The sequence below is a fragment of the Sinocyclocheilus rhinocerous genome, unplaced genomic scaffold, assembly GCF_001515625.1.
Source record: "Sinocyclocheilus rhinocerous isolate Xijiao unplaced genomic scaffold, SAMN03320098_v1.1 scaffold1121, whole genome shotgun sequence".
NCBI lineage: Eukaryota > Metazoa > Chordata > Actinopteri > Cypriniformes > Cyprinidae > Sinocyclocheilus > Sinocyclocheilus rhinocerous.
Window position 1 is genome coordinate 176,888 of NW_015670367.1, and position 23,335 is coordinate 200,222.

The following is a 23,335-nucleotide window of genomic DNA, read 5'->3' on the forward strand; positions in this document are numbered from 1 at the left end:
AGATCAGTGCGTGTGATCGCTAACCGCGCCTGAGCGCGGAACTTATGATACGTGCAGCATGATTGCGTGAACATTTCTGAGCAGCAAGAGTGATTGATCTGTAAAGCACTATATTGTGAGAGGGCCATGTGTTACCGCATCCCAAACGACTCAAAATAATAAACCACAAAGTTAAAAAAACGATGCACTCCACTGTTCTGAGAGAGAGCGCTTCTCTGCTGTCTTCACGTGCTATCGGAAACTTCCTGTTTCCAACTTATGAAGTATTGTCCGCTTTAATCAATTAATGCGTTAACGCGACAATAACGCGTTAACTTGCCCAGCCCTAGTATAAAGCAATAAATGTTGAAACAGCTTGCCATAATCAGAGCTGTGGAGTGAGTAAAGCGCTGTAGGCTGCGGCCAGCTGAAGAACAGGAGTCTTCTGCTCCATCAATTCACGACTCACGGCTAAAATAAGACATGCAACACCTTTAAAAACAGATGTAATGTGATATACAATCTCCGTGATATTCCTATTTATTTTGAAAAACAATCCACTGATGCGATTTTGTGACAAAACCAGTAAAATCCCAAATGATCGAAAATAACACATTACAAATGAACCCATTTTAATGGTCTTAAACTTCCTACTTTTTATCCATACGTCTCATCTGGGTCACAACATTCTGATGAATCTTAGGAATTAATATAGGCCTACCTGTTAATCTTCTGTTTGGCTTTAGTCTCCAAGTAAAGCGACTGGAATGCTGAAGTGGGTGGCGGAAGTAATTCGCAGGGAATTTTTCTGCTGGAAAATTATTAGGACTGCATAATGTCGGTTTTCTCCTAATGCTAGTTAGGCCTCAGCAACTGTGTGTTTCATGTGTGAAACAAATCAAAACGATGTTATCATGAAGTAGGCTACAGAGCTACGTAGCCTATGTCGCCCTCTGATCGTTTAGTGTGGATGGGAAGAAGCCTTTTCCAAGGTATTCCTGGTTTCAGTACACTTTGCTATTGGGAGGGGGAAAATATTTTGCGCCTTAAATGGTATAATTACCGACAGATGTAATAAGTCCAAATACTGTAAAGCTTTCAAATCAAGTACATGCCGTCGTTGTCTTTATACTGCGTTGCTTGATCCTCGCCTCTTTCCTCCCGAGTGTCGTCTTCCTCCGCCTTCTGGTTCTGGTCTCTTCGATTTGACCGTCGCTCCTCGTCCAAGAAATGACCAATTCAATACAACGCGAGGCACCCCGTGGCCCTTTAAAGAAATTAAAATGAAGTAACCAAATTCGACTTGGCTATCTCTCCGGAGGAGCATACCCATCCATCAGTTCAAATGTGACTGTGCCAGCATAGGAGGCGGGGTGAATTCAACATAAACAACAGTACAGTTGTTTTCTAAATAATGTGCACTCACTCTGCTGTCAATTCAGTCCCATATGAAATCATTCGGTCTGCACCAGAAACACGTAGCATCACATATGCGCGATTCAACCACACCCATTTTATTGCGAATGTACCACTGCAGCGCAGACCTCCACCGCCATAGTTCAAATGTGACTGTGCCAGCATAGGAGGCGGGGTGAATTCAACATAAACAACAGTACAGTTGTTTTCTAAATAATTCAAATAATGTGCACTCACTCTGCTGTCAATTCAGTCCCATATGAAATCATTCGGTCTGCACCAGAAACACGTAGCATCACATATGCGCGATTCAACCACACCCATTTTATGGCGAATGTACCACTGCAACGTAGACCTCCACCGCCAAACAGCGGCTCAGGGGGGGTGAACAGCACCTCACACTGGAACACACTCGAGTTTAGGCCGCTAAAGCTAATATCAGTTCTGTGGTTAAATGTGGAGGCGAGAATAAGTAGATCTCAGTTTAAACGTTTGTGGGAAATGACAAATAAAGGAAGTGGAGAAAATAGTGACATTCTACAGAATTCCCCCTAGCGCTGCTCAATGACCACATGAATGCGCTCCTGAGTGTTGCCAGATCGCGCAAGAAAGCCAAAAATAAGCGACGTCCCCTAAGAAACACAACGGAGCTGAGAAAGGAGAACAAACTATAATAATTAATATAGCGATAGAGGGCGTGGCTCCAACAGTAAGTGTGGGTATTTGGAGCCATTAGTTGGTCACAGTTTGTCTTTTTATTCCAGTTTTACTACTAACTTAATTAGGCTATAATTATTCACTAGTGTGTTCTTTAGTAACTTTTAACTATTTAAATAGTTACTAGTTTCGATTCTAATTTTACCTGGTACTAACTGAACAGACACTATAGTACTCATTATAAACATTATGATTGTGTTTTGGAGGCCAAGCACCAACCATAAAATAAATATTATACTCTGTGTGTGTGTGTGTGTGTGTGTGTGTGTGTGTGGCTGTCCACATTTTGCCATTATTTGAACTAAGGCCACATTATAAATCAAAGAATGTGTTAAATAAGTAAATATGTAAATGCTGATGAAAAATGTGTTAATCGTTCATTTTCAGCAGTGATTAAAAAATATTGTGCAAAAAATGGACAGTATTCTCTGAAACGTTAGGAAGATTTTGCTGCTGTTTGATCTTTCATCCAACTAAAACTGGAATGAAGGAGCAGTGATTAACCTAGTGTTCTGCTGCAAGGTCCCTCTAATGTTTAACCCAGTTGTGTGTATAATCAAACAACCTCTCCTAGTGCAAAGGTCATAGAAAAACAACAGTTCCATGTATAAAGCTAGGGCGTCACACATACGCAAAGGTAATTAGAGATATCTCTAATTCAGTTTCGACTAGTCACAATTATATTTTAAGACATCTGAATCGTACCTGCTCCTAGTCGAATGTGCTGTTGAGTGACGTGAGACTAGATTTACTCAGCTCCTCCCAGAGCCCCTCCCCGACTACTGTTTAGTGCTAACTGCTAACAACAGTGGTCTGCTTTTCTTGTCACGGAGAGAGGCTCTCAGAACGAAAACTCAAAATCCCAGGTTGCTTTTGACGTCATCATCCTTCGACACTGACGACAGCAGAACGCGACAGATTGAGTGAGATTGACAAAACACTTTGGGGTTTCTGTTCTTTTAACGTTGCAACCAGGTAGTATTATCGAAGTACTACACTAGTGATGGACGCGAGGCCGTAAACTATTCTATTCTAGTTCTCAGTTAAGACAGAAACCCAGACCGCCTCTACTTGAGCTCTGCAATCACGTATGCAACATTACATCTCAGTGAAATACTGCCGTGGATCGTAACCATGACTTTGAGCATGGACATCAGCGTTTCTTTTCTCAAGTGCGAACTCGCCTCTACTATCGACCAGGCGGTAAGATGCGCGGTCGAAACGGTTTTAAAAGAAACAGCGCGAGTTGTTGGCATAAAGCTGGCCGCGGCTCGTAATGCAGCCGCAGAGTCGCACCGAGAGAGCCAGACCCTGCGCGAGAGACTGGAGATCTCCGAGAGCGAGCTGAAAGCAGTGCGCTACTACATGACCGCGGCTGAAAAGAACATCAAACAGTGTTTACTTCTCAACAGAAACCAGCCCGGGTCAAATATCGTGCGCCCAAACGCAGACGACGCACTTTTTGTGATTCCGTCACGCGCTGCGGATGGAAGCCCCACAGCACAGGCGCAGAGCAGAGATTCCGCCCGCAAGAGCTTCCGAAACTCGCCGGGAAGAATCCACAGTCCTAAAAATATCCCTAGTGTTGGCCTCTGTCTTCCCACGGTACAGTCAGACTGGCCTCGTGCGTGTGTCAACCGCAGAAAGGCAAGAGGGTCTGCAGCAGGCAACAGTTTAGCCTACACCAGTGTCCCCGCGACCTCACAAACTCTTGTGGAAAACAGTCCTGCTCTTTTCAAACCAGAAGATGAGCCAGAAGGCCCGTTTTACTTAACGAATGAGGGTGAAAAAGGTTAATTGTTATTATTATTATTACCATTTGCGAGTAGAATACTGCCAAACAACCATAGAGTATTAGCCATAGATGTTTATTAATTTTGTCAAGTCTGACATAATAGTAAGAAAAAAATTAATTTGAAAAGGAAGAGTTTATTTTACTTTTAGACTATATATATATATAATTTGTGTATGTGTTTTATGTTTTGAAAATATGCAATTTGATGCAGATGTCATTATTTATATGAAATTCTGATAGCTTGTACTGTAAATCAATGGGACTTTTATAACAGTATAACAGACTGCTAGCATATAAATATCAGTTGTCACTCGATCGTTTTTATGATCAAAGCTCTGCAGTTTTAATTATGGAGGACAAAACATAATGCAATGCAATGATGATTTAGAGATGAACAAATAAACATTCCTCAAAAGCCTCAAAAAGTTAATTTAACATTATTTTAACATGGGAAAAAAAAGATTAAAAAAAGATCTATGCAAACTTAAGTTCAGTAAATATTTATCTTGATAGTTTTAGTTTTGAATAGTTTTCATTTCACAGCAAGATTTCGAAGCAAAACAATGTGTACCACAATCTGAAGGGGGACTTTTTAAAAAATAAAAGGCATTTTACATGCTAAATATATATATATAAACATGAGCTTTTCTTTGTTTTACAGACAACAATTCTGCAGTAACAGACAGTGAGAGGAGACATGAGGAACCAGAAAATTCAGGCCCCTCCGCAAACCCACCTGAGGATCCATCTGACATGACAAAGTTTGAGTTTGAAATGAGCACACCTGCTGGAAATGTTAATGAGCTGGAGCTGATACAGGTGATGGAGGACTCTGATGATGTCAAACAGGGCACCATTAAAATTGAAGACGATCCTGATTCACTTACATTAGAGCCTCCTTCATCAAATCTAGCTGTAGCATCTTCATCCAACTCCATGCAAGAGTTACCGCAGATCTCCTCGCCTTCAATGCGGGAGAGTGATGGCGATGCTTTGCTGGCCTTGGCGCCACCTGTTAGTAGTGACTCTGGGTTCAGCAGGACTATTGAGAGCCCTGATAAAGTGCACCGCTGCAACATTTGTGGCCGAGGGTTCAGACGTTTCTACTGCTTGAAAACACACCAGCGCATACACACAGGAGAGCGCCCGTATCCTTGCAGATACTGCGAGAAACGCTTCCGCCATTTGGACAGCTTACACAAGCACCAGCGCATTCACACGGGAGAGAGACCGTACCGCTGTGCTGAGTGTGGATGCTGCTTCAGAGAACTTGGTCAACTCAAAAAGCACAGACTCAAACACTCGCCCACATTTGTTTCTGTTGCCAATCCCACCTTCCCTCTCCTTCCAGCCGGACCCTCCTATGTCTGGCCACATCTCAACACACAGTCTTTGGATTCAGTCTAAGCATGTGATGGTATTTTCAAAGCATGGTAATTGTGGAAACTTGGTATACGGTATTACAGCAGTATTGAACTATGTTACAAAAACAGATTGAAAAGATAAACTCGTCCTCTTAATAACAAATGGAATAACTCTTCAAATCAGGGACATTAAAATACAATAAAACAACACAATTCAAATGTATAAAGTAAACAAATGTTTCAAACAGATTAAAGTGCTAAAGAACACAACTATAAGGAACAATAATAAAGAATTAAAACATGTTTTAATCCAGATTAAAATGTGCAAGTGTAAACAAATGCTTTTTATATAATGCTTAGTATTAAATACTCAATATTTGGTGTTGTTTTATAAATACCATGGCAAATACAAAAATCTGAATGGTTGTTTTGAAAACATTTAAATACTGTTTGATTTCCTTCAGTTCAGAAACAGAAATTTGCATAGCACTGCTTTGTGTACAGGGGTAACCGCTGTGTTTCCGCTTTTCTGTAAGTGCCACCTACTGTCAGAGAGTGAATTTGCATTTCCATTCAGTCTGTCTGCTGTTTTTTTCAGAACTTCAGACCAAAGTGAAAATCAGACAGATTTTTATGCAGCATACACGCAATGTCATAAATTTTGGTAACAACTGGTTGATGGAAAATAAGCTAACGTGCAGTCTAAAAGTCTCAACAATTCAGAAAATAAGTTACCCAGAATTATTCACTGTATTTTGAAGTCTGGATGATTACAATACTGTGTGTTCATTATCGCAATTTACTGTGTTACCAAATACCAGCGCATCTCTAAGTCAGTCAAAGGCCTAGTGAAGAAAAGATGGATACATTTTATGAGGCTATATGTTGTGGAGCAAAACACACCTCAGATAAAGTTTGTACAGTGACAGTTTGGTCTAAAAACATTTGAAGGTATACTGGAAGATCTATATTTGCCTGATTGTGTGAACAGTTTGTCCATTGCACACACAAAAAACATTGCATTTCATTTAGATTCATATGTACAAAATACCTCATCGGCAGTGCAGCATAACCATAAGTAGTTTTTATGCAGAAAACAACTTTAAACATTTAAATGGGTTCCAGATATGATTAAACTTTCACAATAAGGTATTTTCTGGTATTGAGAATTGATTTTACTCACTCTGATTATCATACAAAAAATATGCATCCGGCATAAATCAGAGCTGAAACTAATTATTTTTATACTTGGTATAAATGCAGCACTTGAGATTTTTAAATGCATCATTTTAAAACTATGGCCTGACAAATAAAGGCAGAAAGTACCACACCCATGTTAAGATAAAAAAATTTTTTTCAAAAATCCTTTTTTTGCAGTTGAAGTACATAGTGCAGGGGTGCCCAAACTCGGTCCTGGAGGGCCGGTGTCCTGCAGAGTTTAGCTCCAACTTGCCTCAACACACCTGCCTTTAAGTTTCTAGTATGCCTATAAGAGCTTGATTAGCTGGTTCAGGTGTGTTTAATTGGGGTTGGAGCTAAACTCTTCAGGACACCGGCCCTCCAGGACCGAGTTTGGACACCCGACATAGTAGCTGCGTCCGAAATCGCATACTTCCATACTATATAGTAGGCGAAAAACAGTATGCGAGAAGTACCCGGATGACCTACTACTTCCGCCCGAATTCCGTAGCATGCATACGATGGACACTTTACTATCCCATGAGGCCACGGGAGAGGAGGCGTCATATTCGAAAATGGCGGAAGGCGGCGACGCGGCTCTTTTCAAGTGTAAGTACCTCAGGGAAAAACGTTGTTCATTTCCGAATTCCATTCATACTACTCGCATTCATACTATATAGAACGTACTTTTTTAACGGTCGAGTAGTACGTTCAAATTCAAATATAGTACCTACTAAGCAGTACGCGATTTCGGACGCACCCAGTGTATAGGGTGACCATACGTGCCATTTTCCCTGGACGTGTCCTGGCCAGGATTTGTTTTGGCTTTGTTTTCATGCTTGCTGAAGGTAATGATCGAAAAGTAGTTTGACCAATAACATGCAAGCATTGTACATAATGGACCAATCATGGCGTGTGAGAAGGTGGGATCTACGGTCAAAGCGATGCAATTACGCGTACATATTAGGTGTGTTCGACTTAAAAGCAGTGCGGCTCAGACCGATCAGTGTTTGACATCAAAGTACCTCGAGAGTGTTTCGAAAGCATAACCGTCTGTATGGTACTTTGATGTCATACACCGATCGGTCTGCACACGCAAACAAAGCCAAAACCTAGATATTTTAGGCAATATAGAAATCCTGGCAAGGACGCGTCCTGGGAAAATGGCACGTATGGTCACCCTAATAGTGTAGTTACTGCAACCTAAAATTAAGAAATGGGTATGTGTGGTAGGCTACTTGGTTTGATATCAGATAAAATGTTTGACTGGTCAAACATCTAGGTGTTTGAACAACGATCAAATAGTAAACAACACGGTTCTCTCATGTTCAACTCAAAATCGTCTTCCACTTGTGATATTTCAAATTTCAGCCGTCCTCCTCTCTGTGAAGTCACATGGGCGCTTCATCTGTCCCGTGACTTTTGTTTAAACAGATTGAGAGGCAGGCGGTACAGTCCCAGCCATGCTGCAGTATGAGAGTACGCGATCATAATCTCTCGGTGGACCGTTACATAATAGATTTATGTTTTCATTAGGTCTTGCTGTCTGTTGTTCATAGTCAGGGCCATCCTTCATGTCCCGGGGGGTTGATCACGAGATCTGAGGCTGCAACGAAAACTTTCGAAAGCAACTCGACAAGATGCTCTGATGAAACATATCGGTTTCAGGACATCCTGCATCCACACTGTAAAAACGAGTAGTTTGGTTTACTTGTGGTTTGTGTTGTTTCTCCCTAAAAGCGGAAGTTACATACCGCTTTTAGATTGGCGTCTCAGCAGTTGTTCATAAGAACAGGTATGTCATGTTTGCTTCCATCTTCTTATTGTACTTCACCGTTATTTGTGTCTTTAAAACCTTACACGCCCAAACATCCGTGACTGCTTGAGGAGGTGGCGGTGTCATTTAGAAATGCCAGCTACCTTTTGTCAGCTGTCTGCTAGTTTATTCAAACAATTAATCGGATGCTGTTTTAGCAGAGGGGTATTTTAATAGTTACATTATTATCTTTACTTACATAAGACCGTAATACACTTGTTTTTCAACCGCGTACGTCGGATTGTTTACATGGTCATGTACGTTACTTCCGCTACTTGAAAGGTCCAACATTTGTTTTAAAAAACGCGGTTCAAAAGGCGATCACGATCAGTGGGACATTCAAGGTCTTGCAGCCTCAGGCTTTCCATGGTCATGGTAATTTCGATTAAATGGAAAATTGTGATTTACAGGCCTGAAAAAAGTAATTGAAATTAACAATATACTAAATCCTTGACATTTATGGTGACTAGCTATAGCTCTAAATCCATCGATGTTTTTGAAAGAAAAAAAACTTGTATAAATAAATAGTCCAATTATCATCAAGAGTGACTTTTTTTAAAATCATTTTAATTATGCTTTTTTTTAAACTTTTAAAAATAATTACTATATTACAACAACAACAATTTCAATGTTTCGAAAGGTCTCTTTTGCTCACCAAGGCTGTATTTATTTGATCAAACATACAGTACAAACAGTAATATTGTGAAATATTATTACAATTTAAAATAAACAGTTTTCTATTTTTAATGTATTGTAAAATGTATTTTATTCCTGTGATGGCAAAGCTGAATTTTCAGCATCATTACTCCAGTCTTCAGTGAATTTTCAGCATCATTACTCCAGTCTTCAGTGTGACATGATCCTTCAGAAATCATTCTAATAAAATAATTTGCTGCACATTTCTCATAATTAACATAAACATAATTAACAGTTTTTTTTTTTTTACATTTTCTTTCAGGATTCTTTGATGGATGGAATGTTCCAAAGAACAGCATTTATTTGAAATAGAAATGTTTTGGAACGGTGTGAAAGTGTAATGCATCCTTGAGGAATGAAAATATTAGGCCTAACTTCTTTAAAAAACAACAACAAAAAAACTTTACTGATCCCAAATGTGCGATAGTGTACATTATGAATGTTTGAGTAATAATAATAGCTTGCTCAGCAGCTCAAAATCATGACAAATGTTTGTATGTACTAACCAGGAAACACTCAAAAGGTTTCTTATTGCAGGTTCCTCTTTTTCAGACCATGGCAAATGAGCACTCGCCTCTTCTTGTTCACGGGGTGTACAGCATGATGGGTGATGCTGAAGATTCCAGGGGTGGATCAGCAGTGACAGGAGAGGCATCCCCCAAATCAAACCCCCGCAAACTCAACACCTTCTTTGGCGTCATGGTGCCCACCATCCTCTCCATGTTCAGTATTGTGCTCTTTCTTCGCACAGGTGCGTAAGAGATGGGAAAAGACAGAAGTTGATGACCAGAGACTTAATAAAACTTTTTCACTATGGCCAAGTGTGTGATCATAGAAGTATTTTTGTGCATAACTGATTCTAATACAGTATATGTCGATTTTGCAGGTTTTGTAGTGGGTCATGCCGGTCTTCTCCATGGTCTCCTCATGCTGTGTGTGGCCTACTTCATCATCTCGTTGACAATCCTGTCTATATGTGCTATTTCAACTAATGGAGCAGTGGAAGGGGGCGGGGCCTACTGTATCCTTAACCAATCTCTGTGCCATATAGAGTGCTAGAATTGCAGACTCCCTCATATATGAATCTGTTGTTCATGAGTGTTTGCGTATTGTTGTTGACCTTTAACTCTTTAGTCTTAGTCATGATCAGTCGTTCTCTGGGACCAGAGTTTGGAGGCAGTATCGGCCTGATGTTTTACTTGGCGAAGGTATGTGCGTGTGGCGTTTATGTACTCGGCCTGGTGGAGGCCATACTGGACATCTTTGGGAAGGATCCAGGTGAGCGGTGCATTGAATCACGCTGTACTAAACAGTCTTTGAAGCAATTAAACGCGTATGGCTTGTGTTTTTTTTTCACATTGAAGCCTCTCTGTTCTTCTCTCTCTAGGCTCTGCTGTGTCACAGGGGCTGCGTGTGTTGCCGCAGGGTTACTGGTACACCGTGTTGTACTCCTCTCTAGTGCTGTTGCTATGTCTGGTGGTGTGTCTGGTTGGTGCTCATATCTACGCCAAAGCCTCTTTTATCATTCTGCTGGTGGTGACAATGTCACTGATCTCTATCATCATCAGCCCCCTGATACTCAGTCCACAACGCTTCAACATCACACACACATACGGTAACAACCACACCGTCACTGTCAACCCCAGCTACACAGGATTCAATGGCACTACATTAAAAAACAACCTCGGACGTGAGTAAGATGATCATTAATGCAATAATGATAGTGATGGTTGTGATGATGATCAGTGAGGCTATTTAGCAGTTATATTTCAAAATACATAAAAGAGAAATGATCACGATTGTCTTGTGTTAGATTAAACATTCAGTATAAAAAGGTATATTGGGCAGTGAAATACACAAATTATTAGATATTTATACTTAAGTAATGACATTTTGAAAAAAAGAAAACAAAAAAAGGATATTCCTCAAAGGGACATTTTGATTTACTGGTAAAAGGAATTTATGAGTTTTTCTTATACAGTATATTCTATGCATGTGCACTACCATTCAATAGTTTGGGGTCAGTAAGATTTTCTTTTAAAGAAATAAACAGCTTGAAAGATCAAAGACAAATTTTAATATAACTCCGACTGGATTCATCTGAAAGAAGAAAGTCATATACACCTAGGATGACTTGAGGGTGAGTAATTTATGGGCTAATTTTCATTTTTGGGTGAACTAACCCTTTAAGCAGCACAACTGTTTTCAACATTGATAATAATGAGAAATAATGTTTCTTGAGCAACAAATCAGTTAATTAGAGTGATTTCTGAAGGATCCTGTGACACTGAAGACTGGAGTAATGATGCTGAAAATTCAGCTTTGCATCACAGGAATAAATTACATGTTATATATTCAAATAGAAAACAGTTTTTTTCAGTTGTAGTTTTTACTGTATTTTCTGATTTTCTGACCTCACATATTTGAACAGTAGTATGTGTATATCATTTATAATAATAATTATTATTATTTATAATTAATAATTATAATAATTAATTAATTTATGCATTTAGCAGACGCTTTTATCCAAAGCGACTTCCAGTGCATTCAGGCTACACATTTTTTACCAGTATGTATATATAATATTATTTTAATGGCAACTAATAAGACATACTATTTCTCAAATCAACATTTTACACAGACAAAAGTTGATTTTGGCACTCACAAAAATAAAGAGCTAATGACTTAATCGGCAAAAGAGACATGGCTACCAGTTGATTATCAGTCTGGTCCATATATCAATCTGTCAAGAATTTGATTTTATATGTATTCAAATATAAAATTCTTTATTCAAATACAAATATTTGCCGTGCACTATTTTACTGCCAGTATCTGGTAAACACAATTCAAATTGTTAGAGATATAAATGGCATAGATGATAAACGTTTAGGATTAAAAATGTCTCCTTTAATTAAAGTTTTTAATTAAGAGATATTTATAAATAATATAACAGAGATAAGCAACCAATGTAGACTGATGCACAGAGACCAACAGCAGAAACAGGAAGTTATCTTTGACCCATGTACAAACATATTGGCAGCAGCTTTACCATTAATTTTCATGGTGGTGATATTATTGTGGTGTGGTACATATGGAGAAAATGAAGTTTTTCCACTAAAAGTATTCATATCAGATAGAACCTAATGCAGATATATTTAAATGTTCTATCTGTGATTTGTTGCTATTTAGAAAAAATATTTCAATTACACTATGATTCTGATGTTCTGTAGCCTTGCAATGTCGGTCATATAGTGCTGTATGGATTATATGCAATAAGTGTTTGGGATGGCACAGATAGTACTGTTTTAATCATAAACGCACCATAGTTTGTACTTTATGGATGTAGATTATGGATGACCTTGAATGCAGCCAGATATAACAGCTTCTGTATTGCAGTCATTCATCAGGGACATAAAACTGTTCCTTTAATTTATATAATTACTGCACTGGCATGAATTTTGTCCAAATGTCTCCTCCTGTAGCGCAGTACTCTCTGGACTACAGTACCAACACAATGATGTCTTTCGCCACTGTATTTGCTGTGATGTTCACCAGCTGCACAGGCATCATGGCAGGAGCCAACATGTCGGGTACAAAACTGGACAACCACTGACACCATTCACACGCTTCCTTTATTTGCACACTTCCTTTACTTTTTAGTTGTCAATGTAATTGTGTTTACTTTTACAATATTGAGAACACTTGTATAATGGATGAGTGTCATAAACATGTCATTTGATTTGTCTCACTTTCTCAGGTGAGCTGAAGAACCCCAGTGAGTCAATACCTAAAGGGACCATCATTGCAGTGTCATACACCTTCACTGTTTATGTGCTTCTCTTCCTGCTCCTGAGCTCTACCTGTGACAGGTGCCGCTTACGACACTCAAGCCATATGGAAAAACGTGAAAATTTACACATTGCTTTCCCTCTTATTCATCTCTCCCTTATGCTTTCTGTCATTTCCTGGTCTCTCTCTCAGGTTGTTGTTAATCAATGATTACGCAGTGTTTCAGCGGGTGAGTGTGTGGCCTCCATTCGTGATGATTGGGGTGTACTGCGCGTCTCTCTCAGCTGCTATGTGCTCCATGATAGGAGCTTCTCGAATCCTCCATGCGCTTGCTCTGGACCAGCTTTTTGGTTAGTGTGCGTTTGTGGGTTTGGTCTGTTTAAAGGACGTATTTCAGGCTGGAAACTGATACTACGATGTTTAGATGTGTTAGGGCGGTGTTTAGAAGTGTTATGGGAAAACATTAGTGAGCAGTACTTGGAAAGCAGTATTCATGGTTTCTAAGGAAAATATGCTTAGTGAATATTTTTCAGTGTAACTTTTTTTGTCACATTTTATAGGTTGTTATATGGTATGAGAGCTCATATATTCTGTGTGAAAAGGTAAAAAAGGACATTTTATCTAAAAGAATCATAACGAATATTTCCTCTGAACATTTTCTACTCAAATCAGTTAACTGACAAGGCATAATCAAAACTAAACAAGCTATTCTTTTAAAAAAATTTGATTTAATTTAATTTATTGAAAATTTTAAGTTTTCCTCTCAAATCGTATAAACAAATCAGTCACAGGAATCACAGAAAATTATTAATGATAGATTACACAATTTATTGAGGAAATATGTTACGTAGAACAACTTTAAAAAAAATAAAGGAATATAGAAGAAAACAATAGGAATCTATTTGTTATAATGTGGTTTATTTATTGTGGCTCATTAAACGTTTAAAATCATTATAAGGTTTAATGTCACACCATTTATTGTAGTGCTAGTTCAGTGACCTGATTAAAATCCTACCACATGGCAGGTTTGGCAACAATGCTTATAATGTACCTGTGGCAACGTTTTTGCATAGTTGCTGAATGGTGTTGCACCACCACATTACAAAACAAGTTCATGTATTTGGCTGGTCACAGCATGACATACAAACGAGAGCCATACAAGCAATATAGTTTCACACCATATAGCATTTTAACCACAGCTTACCACTGTGTGTAGGATTTGTTTTCTTGGTTTTACTCTGATCAGAAGAGGAAAAACACCACTTTTATGATTTAAATGTTTACATCAATTCTTATAGAAATGTTTTGCGTTACTTACTAAAATTCCAGGATACTTTACAAAGGCACTATTTGATTATCAATATGAACAGGTAAATGGTGAAATATGTATGGCACCCTGGATATAATAAAGAATATTATGTAAACGTCCTGATGGCCCAGTAACTAGGTTACATTGATGGTTTTGACATGACTGCTAAGATATGATGGTGTAATATTATCCTGGAGTGACATGATGGTACTGTACTTCTCTGTTAGAGTGTGTCAGTGTTTTGTTGATCTGGTTTCAGGTCTGCCTCTGGCTCCGGCTGCTGTAACCTCCAGCTCTGGGAACCCGTGGGTGTCTGTGCTCTATACCTGGGGTCTGGTGCAGGTATAGGGAGCTGTGTCTTTGGATGTTATTTCTGTGACACATGATATAAAGAGTAAGATTGTGTGTGTGTGTGTGTGTGTTGTAGTGTACACTGTTTGCAGGACAACTGAATGTGATTGCTGGTATTGTGACAGTGTTTTACCTGTTAGCGTATGCAGCGGTTGATTTGGCTTGTCTGGCTCTGGAATGGGCCTCTGCTCCAAACTTCAGGTACTGTTCAAAGTGTGTGTGTGTATGTGTGTGTGCAATTTTATAAGGTCATTTTGATTTTTGCTCAATTTAATGCATCCTTGCTGAGTAAAAGTATTAATTTCTTTATAAAAAAAAAAAAAGATCTTCACTGACTCTAAACTTTTGAACAATATTGTAAGTATCTGTCTCTATATTTGTCTTTTTTCTTCTCTCTTTCCAGGCCAACATTTCAGTTTTTCTCTTGGCACACATGTTTGTTGGGCATTGTAAGCTGTGTGGTAATGATGTTCGTGATAAACCCAGTGTATTCCTCAGCCAGTATTGTGCTGCTGCTGCTCCTCCTACTGTTCCTGCACTACCACTCTCCCACCAGCAGCTGGGGCTACATCAGCCAAGCGCTTATCTTCCATCAGGTACCTTCACACACACACAAAACACACGTGAATGCACTGAACTTTAAATCCATGGTTGGTCTTTCTGTGCTGCTTTCAGGTGAGGAAATACCTTCTGATGTTAGACTCCCGTAAGGATCATGTAAAGTTCTGGCGGCCTCAGGTCTTACTGATGGTGGCGAACCCACGCTCCTCCTGTCAGCTCATCTGCTTCGTCAACCAGCTAAAGAAAGGAGGGCTGTTTATTCTTGGGCATGTGCAGATTGGAGATCTGGGTAGGACATCAGGGGTATTGGGGTTAGGGAGCAATTTAATGATAGAACCCAAGTTTGACAAGGCATATAGAGCAAAGATTGTCAGTTACCACATATGCATTTTATGACCACATAAAGTGTGTTCTCTTGCTTCTTAATCTCTTGAAGTGTACAGAAAGGCTGTGTTTGTGTTTACATGATGTTCCAGAATGCTGCTTTCTGCAAAATCTCTGGACTAAACCGTTTCCTAAGTGCATGTAAGCAGGGTCACTATTGTTGCTATGTGGGGCTGGTTCGGATGCTTAAAGAAAGCAGTGTTTTGATAATATCACAGTCACAGCGTTTTTACACTTTGCAAGGACATCAAGCCTCCATTGACAATGAATAGTTGTCTATAGAAATCTAATTTAAGATGGGAGAAATTATTCTTTTTTTATTTGAGCAAATCCACCACAAGGCCTGATGATGATTTCTGTTTGTTTGTTTTATTTTTTGCAGTTAATGTGTTTGTTTCTTCTCATTCCATTGTAATCTGGTCATTTTAATCAGTGTGAACTCAGGCTCACCCACCTCCATAAGATGACTTGCTTCCTTGTTTTTTTATGATCATGTAAATGAGTTTATGATCTTAAAGGTATAGTTGACCAAAAAATATTTACTTACCCTCATGTCATTTCAGACCTGTTTGACATTTTCTTCTGCAGAACATGAAGAATAAAAGATGATGATTCTGAAGACTGTTAAGGGATATTTCACCCAAAAATGAAAATTACCATATGATTTACTCACCCTCAATGCATCCTATGTGTATATGACTTTCTTCTTTCAGACGATTCCAATCAGAATTATATAAAAAAAAAATGTCCTGGCTCTTCCGGGCTTTATAATGGCAGTGAATGGGTGTTATTTTTAAATAGTCCAAAATAAGTCCAATAAAGCGCATCCATCCATCATAAAAAGTGTCCCACACAGCGCCGGGGGGTTAATAAAGGCCTCCTGAAGTGAATCGATTCATTTTAGTGACCGTTGGCTTTCATTATATGGACAAAAAACACTGAGACATTTCTCATATCTTTTTCATGACAAATACCTATATGATGACAGCATTGCCATTTTTGAGTGAACTGTACCTTTAAGATTTCTAAACAGCCCTTCTGCTGTGAATCCATTTTACTTTCATGTTGTTGCACACTGATTGTCAGAATAGAAAGGGCCACACGACCAAATGTAATCTCTCTCTCTCTCTCAGATGTGTTGCCAGCAGACCCGGTGCAGCCGCAGTATAATTTCTGGCTGAGTCTAGTAGATAAGTTGGGTGTGAAGGCCTTTGTGGATCTGACTCTCTCTCCGTCTGTCAGGCAGGGCACTCAGCATCTGCTCCGCATCACTGGACTAGGTGAGACATTTCCTTATCGCGTCATCTTTACGGCACAGAGCCAGGAAGCATCATTTAGACTACATGACTACATCTTTATTGTTATTGTACAAAGTACAAGTACATATCTAGTGAAATAATACAGTAAATACATCATTGTAGTGTTTTCAACACTGTTTGTGTAAGAGCTCAGCTAGTTCAGAGATGGCATCTGCTCCACAATGTTAAAAATCATAGTGTATATCCTTAATCATTTCTATTTATTTTTTAATTTATCCTTTATTTAACCAGGAAATTTCCATTGAGATACAAGATCTCTTCTTCCAGAGAGTTCTAGTCAAGACGGCAGCACAAATAGTTTCACATAAAAAAATTTTAAAAAAACATTAGCATAAAAACATCACAAAAAGTACTCGGAGAATACAGCATGTTTCCTTTAGAGCAGTTTGTAAGATAATAAAGTTATAAAAAATGTTGAATACTTGTATGCAGATTAACTTGTAAGTTTATCTGAACATAATCTTGAGTTGACTGTAAATGAGCACTGCTATCACATAAGTAATCACATACTGTCGATTTTCTGATAAATCGCATTCTTCTTTTAAACATATATTTTTGTTGCTGTCTGTACTCGGTGTGATGCACTAAAAAGGCAAGTGTATGGCGAAATAATGGCAAGAAACAACTTTCTATTGACTTTTTTTTTTTCTTCTTCTTCAAGTTGCATGCAAAAACAAACATGGCGAGACAGGTGCAGCCAGATTCACAAACAAATGACTCCTATGAGCTGGTTCTTTTTAGACGATCAAAAACATGCAAAACAACTGTAGCCTAATAGATGAATAAATGACTCTTATGAGATGATTCAGAAACATGCAGCACAAATAGTGTAGCCCATTTCACAAACAAATGACTCTAATGAGCTAGTTCCTTATAATGAATCAAAAACATCCAAAACCACTGTAGCCTGATTCGTAAACAAGTGACTTCTGTGAGCTGGTTCTGTTTCACGATTCAAAAACATACAGCGTGACCAGTATAGTCCAAATCACAAACAAATAACTCTCATGTGTGGTTCTTTTTAGTGAATCAAAAACATACAGTGCAACTAGTGTAGCCCGATTTACAAATTACTTGTATGGGCCATTTCTTTTAATGAACACTTTAAATGAGTCTGAAATACTTCTCTGTTTAATTTGCAGCATTAGCATATAGAGAATTTCTTTTTGTAACAATATGTAGTCAAAATGGACACTTAGAATGCAATCAAAATTGGAAAAGAATCAAGAGTTTGAGAGTTAGAATCAAAGTGTATTAGAATGAATTTCCTTTTCAGACCATCATTTTTTATCTTCTTTTCCAGGAGGCATGAAGCCTAATACCCTGGTCTTGGGCTTCTATGACAACTGCTATCCAGAGGACTACTTCCTGCAGGACCCTGTCTTTTGCGAGGGTGATAGGGGTGAGGGGGATAATTTCGGGGTGGACCTTCCATCCTTCCAGGCTCACTTTCCACCTGTGCGCCATGCCGAGAGTCCTCGCGCTCTGCAGCCCGAGGAGTATGTGAGCATCATCCATGATGCCATAAAAATGGGCAAGAACGTTTGTTTAGGCCGCTACTTTTTCCAGCTGCCGCCTGAGAGCAAAGGCGTTACATACATAAGGGGAAATGACAATGTGGACACCATTGACGTGTGGCCGACAAACCTACTGTCCCCAGGCAGTGCCAGTTACGCAGACGTGTCCAGTCTTTTCCTGCTTCAGATGGCGTGTGTGTTAAACATGGCCAACAGGTGGCGCCGTGCAAGCTTGCGTATATTTGTCTGTGTGGCATCAGAATCGGGAGACCAGGGCTGGCTGGCCAATGAGGAGCAGTTTAGAGAGTTGCTGGGAATGCTGAGGATTCGTGCCGCCATTAAGATTGTGGCGTGGGATAACGTGGCACGCATGTTTAGAGGGCCAAATTCAGAGTCTCAAAAAGTGTCAGAGGATTTCCTGTGTGCCGTGAACACCTTGCTGAGGGAACACAGCTCTACGGCAGCAGTCCGCTTCCTGTATTTGCCCCATCCTCCCTCCAGTTCTGAGCTGTCACAGCAGTACCTGACGCAGCTGGATACGCTGACGCGAGACCTGGGCCCAACTCTCTTGATTCACGGGGTCACACCGGTCACATGTACTGAACTCTGAGAAACAATAACCAAAACATGTTTGTGTGATAGAGAGGAACATCTGACATGTTAGTGAGGGGAATACAAGTGTATTTGATTCCTAATATTCTCAAATGGCGGATGATTTTGAGGACCATATATCATAAACTGGTGAATTATGTGCTCTTGGTGAAAATGTTATTTAAAAACAGATGGATGGAGTTTGTGTTATTGGTGAAAACTGCCGAATCATCGTGCGCAGTTATTTTTGTGTCCTCCATGCACCTCTGTCTGTTCTCATTAACAGTAAGTTTAGAGTTGGTGGAAAGTGAGTGCTTGCATATCCTGTGTTCCATGTTTATGTGTTTGTGCAAGATGCAATATGGAAAAAATCATGTTTGACTAATTAGGATGGAAAGAGTTTGTCTTAAATGAGATGTGGTTACAGTTGCACTGTAATAGGGAAAAGTGACTCTGTTTACTCACTTTTTGTTTGCTTTTTGTTATTGTAATGCACTGTTGGGAGAATTTCTTTTAATCATTTCTGCTTTTTCTTGATATAAAACAGACCCTTTGATCCCCTTGTGACCCAGTTACAGCTTGTGAGCCATTGAGGAGCCCTTGTGGGTTTGGGTCCTTGTTGGTGTCATGGCAGAACTGCTGCTCTTAGCTTTCCAATTTAGAGCACTTGAATTGAATTTGTGCATTCATAGTTTATTTACTGTCAATTACTGGGCATTTATATAGACATGTTATTTATTATTATTACATTTTTGTGTGTGTGTGCGTATGAAAAAGTCTTCTTGTGCACCTGTGTTCATTAGTAATTCTGGATTTCATATTGTGGGCCTCAAGAAATTCCCCTGACCATTTGCATTGCCTTTTTACATCCTGTTGATTTTGTGTGTTCCTTGCCGTTTTTACAGTTCAAAGGCTCTTTGTACTTATGATCATGCTGTCTGGGTTGAAGCGGAGCAGGGAGCTCATGAACAGCGTCTGATTGGTCAGGGCTAAAGATGATGTTTGTGTTGAGACTGTGCTGGTCTTTGTCAACTGAAAAGGGACACTGGCTAAAATAATACTTGAATATTTTGCACATTTGCGTGCGTGTTAACTTAAACATTAACAAAAACACAATGCCAAAGTCCAAGAATGTCAGGCCTTTATCATATCTGTAATAATAAGAGACTTATACTAAATAATAGATGTGTACAAGTAATTCCATTCTGTACATTTATTATATATATAAAAAAAGTTTTTAACAGTGCTTTCAGTATGCAAAAATCACTTTACACAATCCAGTTTCCATATAATCTTAAGTATTTAGAAATCTGAGATCAGAAATCATTAAGGTGCATTATTAGCAATTTAGCTCAACAGGAAGTTAAGTTAGGATGTACTGCGGTTCCCCAGCACTATATACAATAGCTCAATCATATGACTGAATGTAGAGTCTGTAAACAGAAGACTGTCATTAAACAAAATATTTCCGACGTCTTTTTCCTTCATTGCCTCTTTCTTTGCTAATTATAATGCTGTTCCTTCAGTCTAGACTGAGTTTTCATGTCACATTATTGAAAAGCAATAAATACATGATGTATGTAAAAGTCATAGCCAATAGTATAAACTAGTGATTATAAAGTAGTTAATGTTCTTCAGTGCTATCCTATGGATACTTTTCACATTTCTTACTTGGACTTGGAATGCAGAAAAAAACAAAACAACAGTAGGATAAATATAACAACTTGGCGTAGGGAGGTAAAATCTACTGTCACTCCGTATTTGAAACTGCATGAAAGGCTCATCATATGATCATTCATAGAATCATTCATATGATGTGGTTAATTATTGCCAACACAACTAGACCTTTAAGCATCACAATTGGCATATCGCATTTCTAAACAAATGCTGATTCATTCAACTCATAAAACAAAGGGCAAAATTACGCCCTTGTAACTAAAAATACATCCATCATAAAAGGAATCTGCACTCCTTTCAAGATCTTGCTGTCTTTTGAAAATTCAATGTTGGCATTAATCATTAATTATTAAACTTTTGAACAGCAGTGTAAATATACATTACATTAAATAATATGCAGTTAAGGGAGGGAAAGTTAGATGTACCCTTTCTCAATTTACCCTGCTGTAAATGCAAGTGTAAATGTCATTGAACTGAACCGTGAAAAGGGTCCATAGGTTCAGACTCCTGATTCTGCTGCAAATACAAAATGTAAATTTTATATAGACCATAGATCTGCCAACTTACCATAAAAATGTAAATGTCACTATCTTAATAATGCATCTGTTTTCCTGTCACTGCAGTAAAAACTGTTTTTGTGTTTAGTTCTTACTGTTGATGCCATTATACGCATGTTTGTGTATCTGTGTGATTTTTATGTTCATCTCTGTGGTCCACTGATTTGTGTCAGTCCTGTTTGTTTTTTGTCTCTGCCGTCCTCTCCCTTAATTGGGGTTCAATGTTATGAGCAAATGTTGCCATGCGTTGCACACAAAAGGGCGAGAGACGCAGCCAGCCCGGGAAAAAAATGGACAGTGCAAAGTGCTGAAACCACAAAGGATGGTAAGTAATCAATCCATAACATATTCATACTTCTAAATTATTGAAATAAAATAAAAATGTATAGGACATTACAACACGAACCCTGTATGTTTATATAGTACAAACTGTTGAGATATGTATTGAGAAGAGGGTAAACGGTTATAAATCTGCTATCCCACATTATACAAACTGATTGTGAGTGGTGTTTACCTGCAGTGCATGAGTTAAACATCCGCTTGTGTATGTTGTGTAACCCACAGTGTTCAGAGCATCTCTAGCAAATGAAGCAGCACTTTTCACCAGTGGATTCACAGGCACATTATGAGTCATATTAGTGGAGACCATAAACGGGGCCACACACTGGACAAAGGCAGAGAAACAACAGCAAGGTTTGGCAAAAAAAAAAAAAAAGTGCAAGATGTTTACTAGTACTGGACTTACTTGAACCGTGATTCCTTTTGACCTGTATTCTGCATGCAGACAGCAAGAGAAATATGTTACAAATATCTAGGTGTAAGAGAAGCGGAAGACACACTTGACTTTAGTTGTTATTTTTGTGTGTTATTCTGTAAGGCTGCATGAAATTAGTTTTGTGTGTAACAAAGATATGTACCTTAGTGGCAGAATACACCGACAGCATTGGCTGGGGCTGAGATGCAGCTTCTGATGATATGTTTATAATGAGGCCTTTCCCCCTGAGAGCAAACACAAGCCCTCAGTTAAAGCATAAACACAGTCTTCATAATAAACCGATATGATCAGAGCCGGCTGTGTGTTTACCTTTCAAGCATGCCTGGCACAATGAGTCTGCTCATCTACAAACAACAACATTGTCATCAACATCACTGTTGTCGTCGCCACCAAATTCTTATTGTCATTAGAATCACAGATCAATGTGCCACAGTCATATTGTTTAACATTACAGTTTAAAATGTGTTTTTATATTTCCTTCAGAAATGATTCTAATATGCTGATTTGGTGCTTGAGAAATATTTCTTATTATCAATGTTGAAAACAGTCGTGCTGCTTAATATTTTTTGTGGAAACCATGATACAATACCATTCAAAAATTAATTTAGTTTTAAAATGAATAGAAACTAAGCTGTTTTCAACATTGATAATGATATGCACCATTAATAATTGAGCACCAAATAAGTATATTAAAATGATATCTAAAGGATCATGTGACACTGAAGAATGGAGTAATGGCTGCTGAAAATTCAGCTTTACCATCACCAGAGGTAATTACATCTTAAAATATATGAACAAACAGAAAACAATTATTTTAAATTGTAATAATATTTCACAATCAAATAAATGCAGCCTTCACTCTAAAAAATAATTCAGTGGATCTGTTGCCACTACTTAATTTGATGCATTAGTGCAAGTTAAAAATTCCAATTTATTGATTTAATTAAACATTTTAAGTTTTAAACATTTTTTAATGAGTTGTCCTGACATCTTAATGTTGATAATTACATCAACGTAATACTGTGTGTAACTTCAACTTAAATATCTGTGTTAGTTTGTTTAAAACATTATTTAAGTTGTACTAACTCAATGTAATTAGCTCCATAACTTCATTTTTTCAAGTTCACGTTTCATTTATGCATTGATCAGAACAGGAGAAGATTTATTAATGTTCAGTGTTCGGTTATTTTAGTATTTACATGTTTTACATGTGTGTTGGTGGTTTTTATGAGATTACCATTGTGCTGAAGAGTAGAGCATTTGCTTAGGTTAAGAACAGACTCACTAGACATTGTCTTACATGCTGTTTCAATCAGAAGGCATTTGGTTGAAAATGCTAAAAGATTGGTTTCCTGGAAGTATTAAGTGTTGTTTCATCAAAAAATAATATTTTAGTAGTTTTTGTAACCAGCGTCCATGATTGAATCAAATTTAAAACAATGTGAAAAAACAACTTAGAACAACTTAATTTTTATGAGTATTCAACTTAATAATTGTTAGTTTTAACACAATTTTCTAAGTATATATAGCACAATATAGTTTA

The 23,335-nt window shown here is 38.3% G+C and overlaps 3 protein-coding genes and 1 pseudogene across 6 annotated transcripts in view; 2 read left to right on the plus strand and 2 right to left on the minus strand.

Annotated features, from left to right (window-relative positions):
• Positions 1 to 1,955, minus strand: part of LOC107734123 (guanine nucleotide-binding protein G(I)/G(S)/G(T) subunit beta-2-like) — an 18,126-nt pseudogene extending 16,171 nt beyond the window's left edge.
• A 1,008-nt stretch (positions 1,956 to 2,963) lies between these two features.
• Positions 2,964 to 5,569, plus strand: LOC107734151 (zinc finger protein 394-like). Of its 3 annotated transcripts, none has more exons than XM_016546021.1 (2): positions 2,964 to 3,904; positions 4,569 to 5,569. In XM_016546021.1, the coding sequence occupies exons 1-2, from the start codon at positions 3,247 to 3,249 to the stop codon at positions 5,312 to 5,314; spliced, it is 1,404 nt and encodes a 467-aa protein (XP_016401507.1). In that variant the 5' UTR covers positions 2,964 to 3,246; the 3' UTR covers positions 5,315 to 5,569. The 3 variants fall into 3 exon arrangements, with proteins under 3 accessions (XP_016401507.1, XP_016401508.1, XP_016401509.1); XM_016546022.1 differs by having other exon boundaries at positions 2,964 to 3,895; XM_016546023.1 differs by having other exon boundaries at positions 2,964 to 3,889.
• A 2,262-nt stretch (positions 5,570 to 7,831) lies between these two features.
• On the plus strand, positions 7,832 to 20,255 carry slc12a9 (solute carrier family 12 member 9). Of its 2 annotated transcripts, none has more exons than XM_016546002.1 (14): positions 7,832 to 8,245; positions 9,500 to 9,713; positions 9,849 to 9,983; positions 10,097 to 10,240; positions 10,350 to 10,652; positions 12,445 to 12,552; positions 12,720 to 12,831; positions 12,944 to 13,101; positions 14,320 to 14,402; positions 14,488 to 14,612; positions 14,815 to 15,007; positions 15,087 to 15,261; positions 16,490 to 16,636; positions 17,979 to 20,255. In XM_016546002.1, the coding sequence occupies exons 2-14, from the start codon at positions 9,518 to 9,520 to the stop codon at positions 18,800 to 18,802; spliced, it is 2,703 nt and encodes a 900-aa protein (XP_016401488.1). In that variant the 5' UTR covers positions 7,832 to 8,245; positions 9,500 to 9,517; the 3' UTR covers positions 18,803 to 20,255. The 2 variants fall into 2 exon arrangements, with proteins under 2 accessions (XP_016401488.1, XP_016401489.1); XM_016546003.1 differs by having other exon boundaries at positions 9,515 to 9,713; positions 10,103 to 10,240.
• An 83-nt stretch (positions 20,256 to 20,338) lies between these two features.
• LOC107734140 (very-long-chain 3-oxoacyl-CoA reductase-like) overlaps positions 20,339 to 23,335 on the minus strand; it is a 13,299-nt gene continuing 10,302 nt past the window's right edge. Inside the window, 5 exon segments of the mRNA XM_016546004.1 lie at positions 20,339 to 21,324; positions 21,532 to 21,681; positions 21,763 to 21,828; positions 21,935 to 22,016; positions 22,102 to 22,136. Of these exon segments, the coding sequence (XP_016401490.1) occupies positions 21,187 to 21,324; positions 21,532 to 21,681; positions 21,763 to 21,828; positions 21,935 to 22,016; positions 22,102 to 22,136 (471 nt within the window). The 3' untranslated portion in view covers positions 20,339 to 21,186.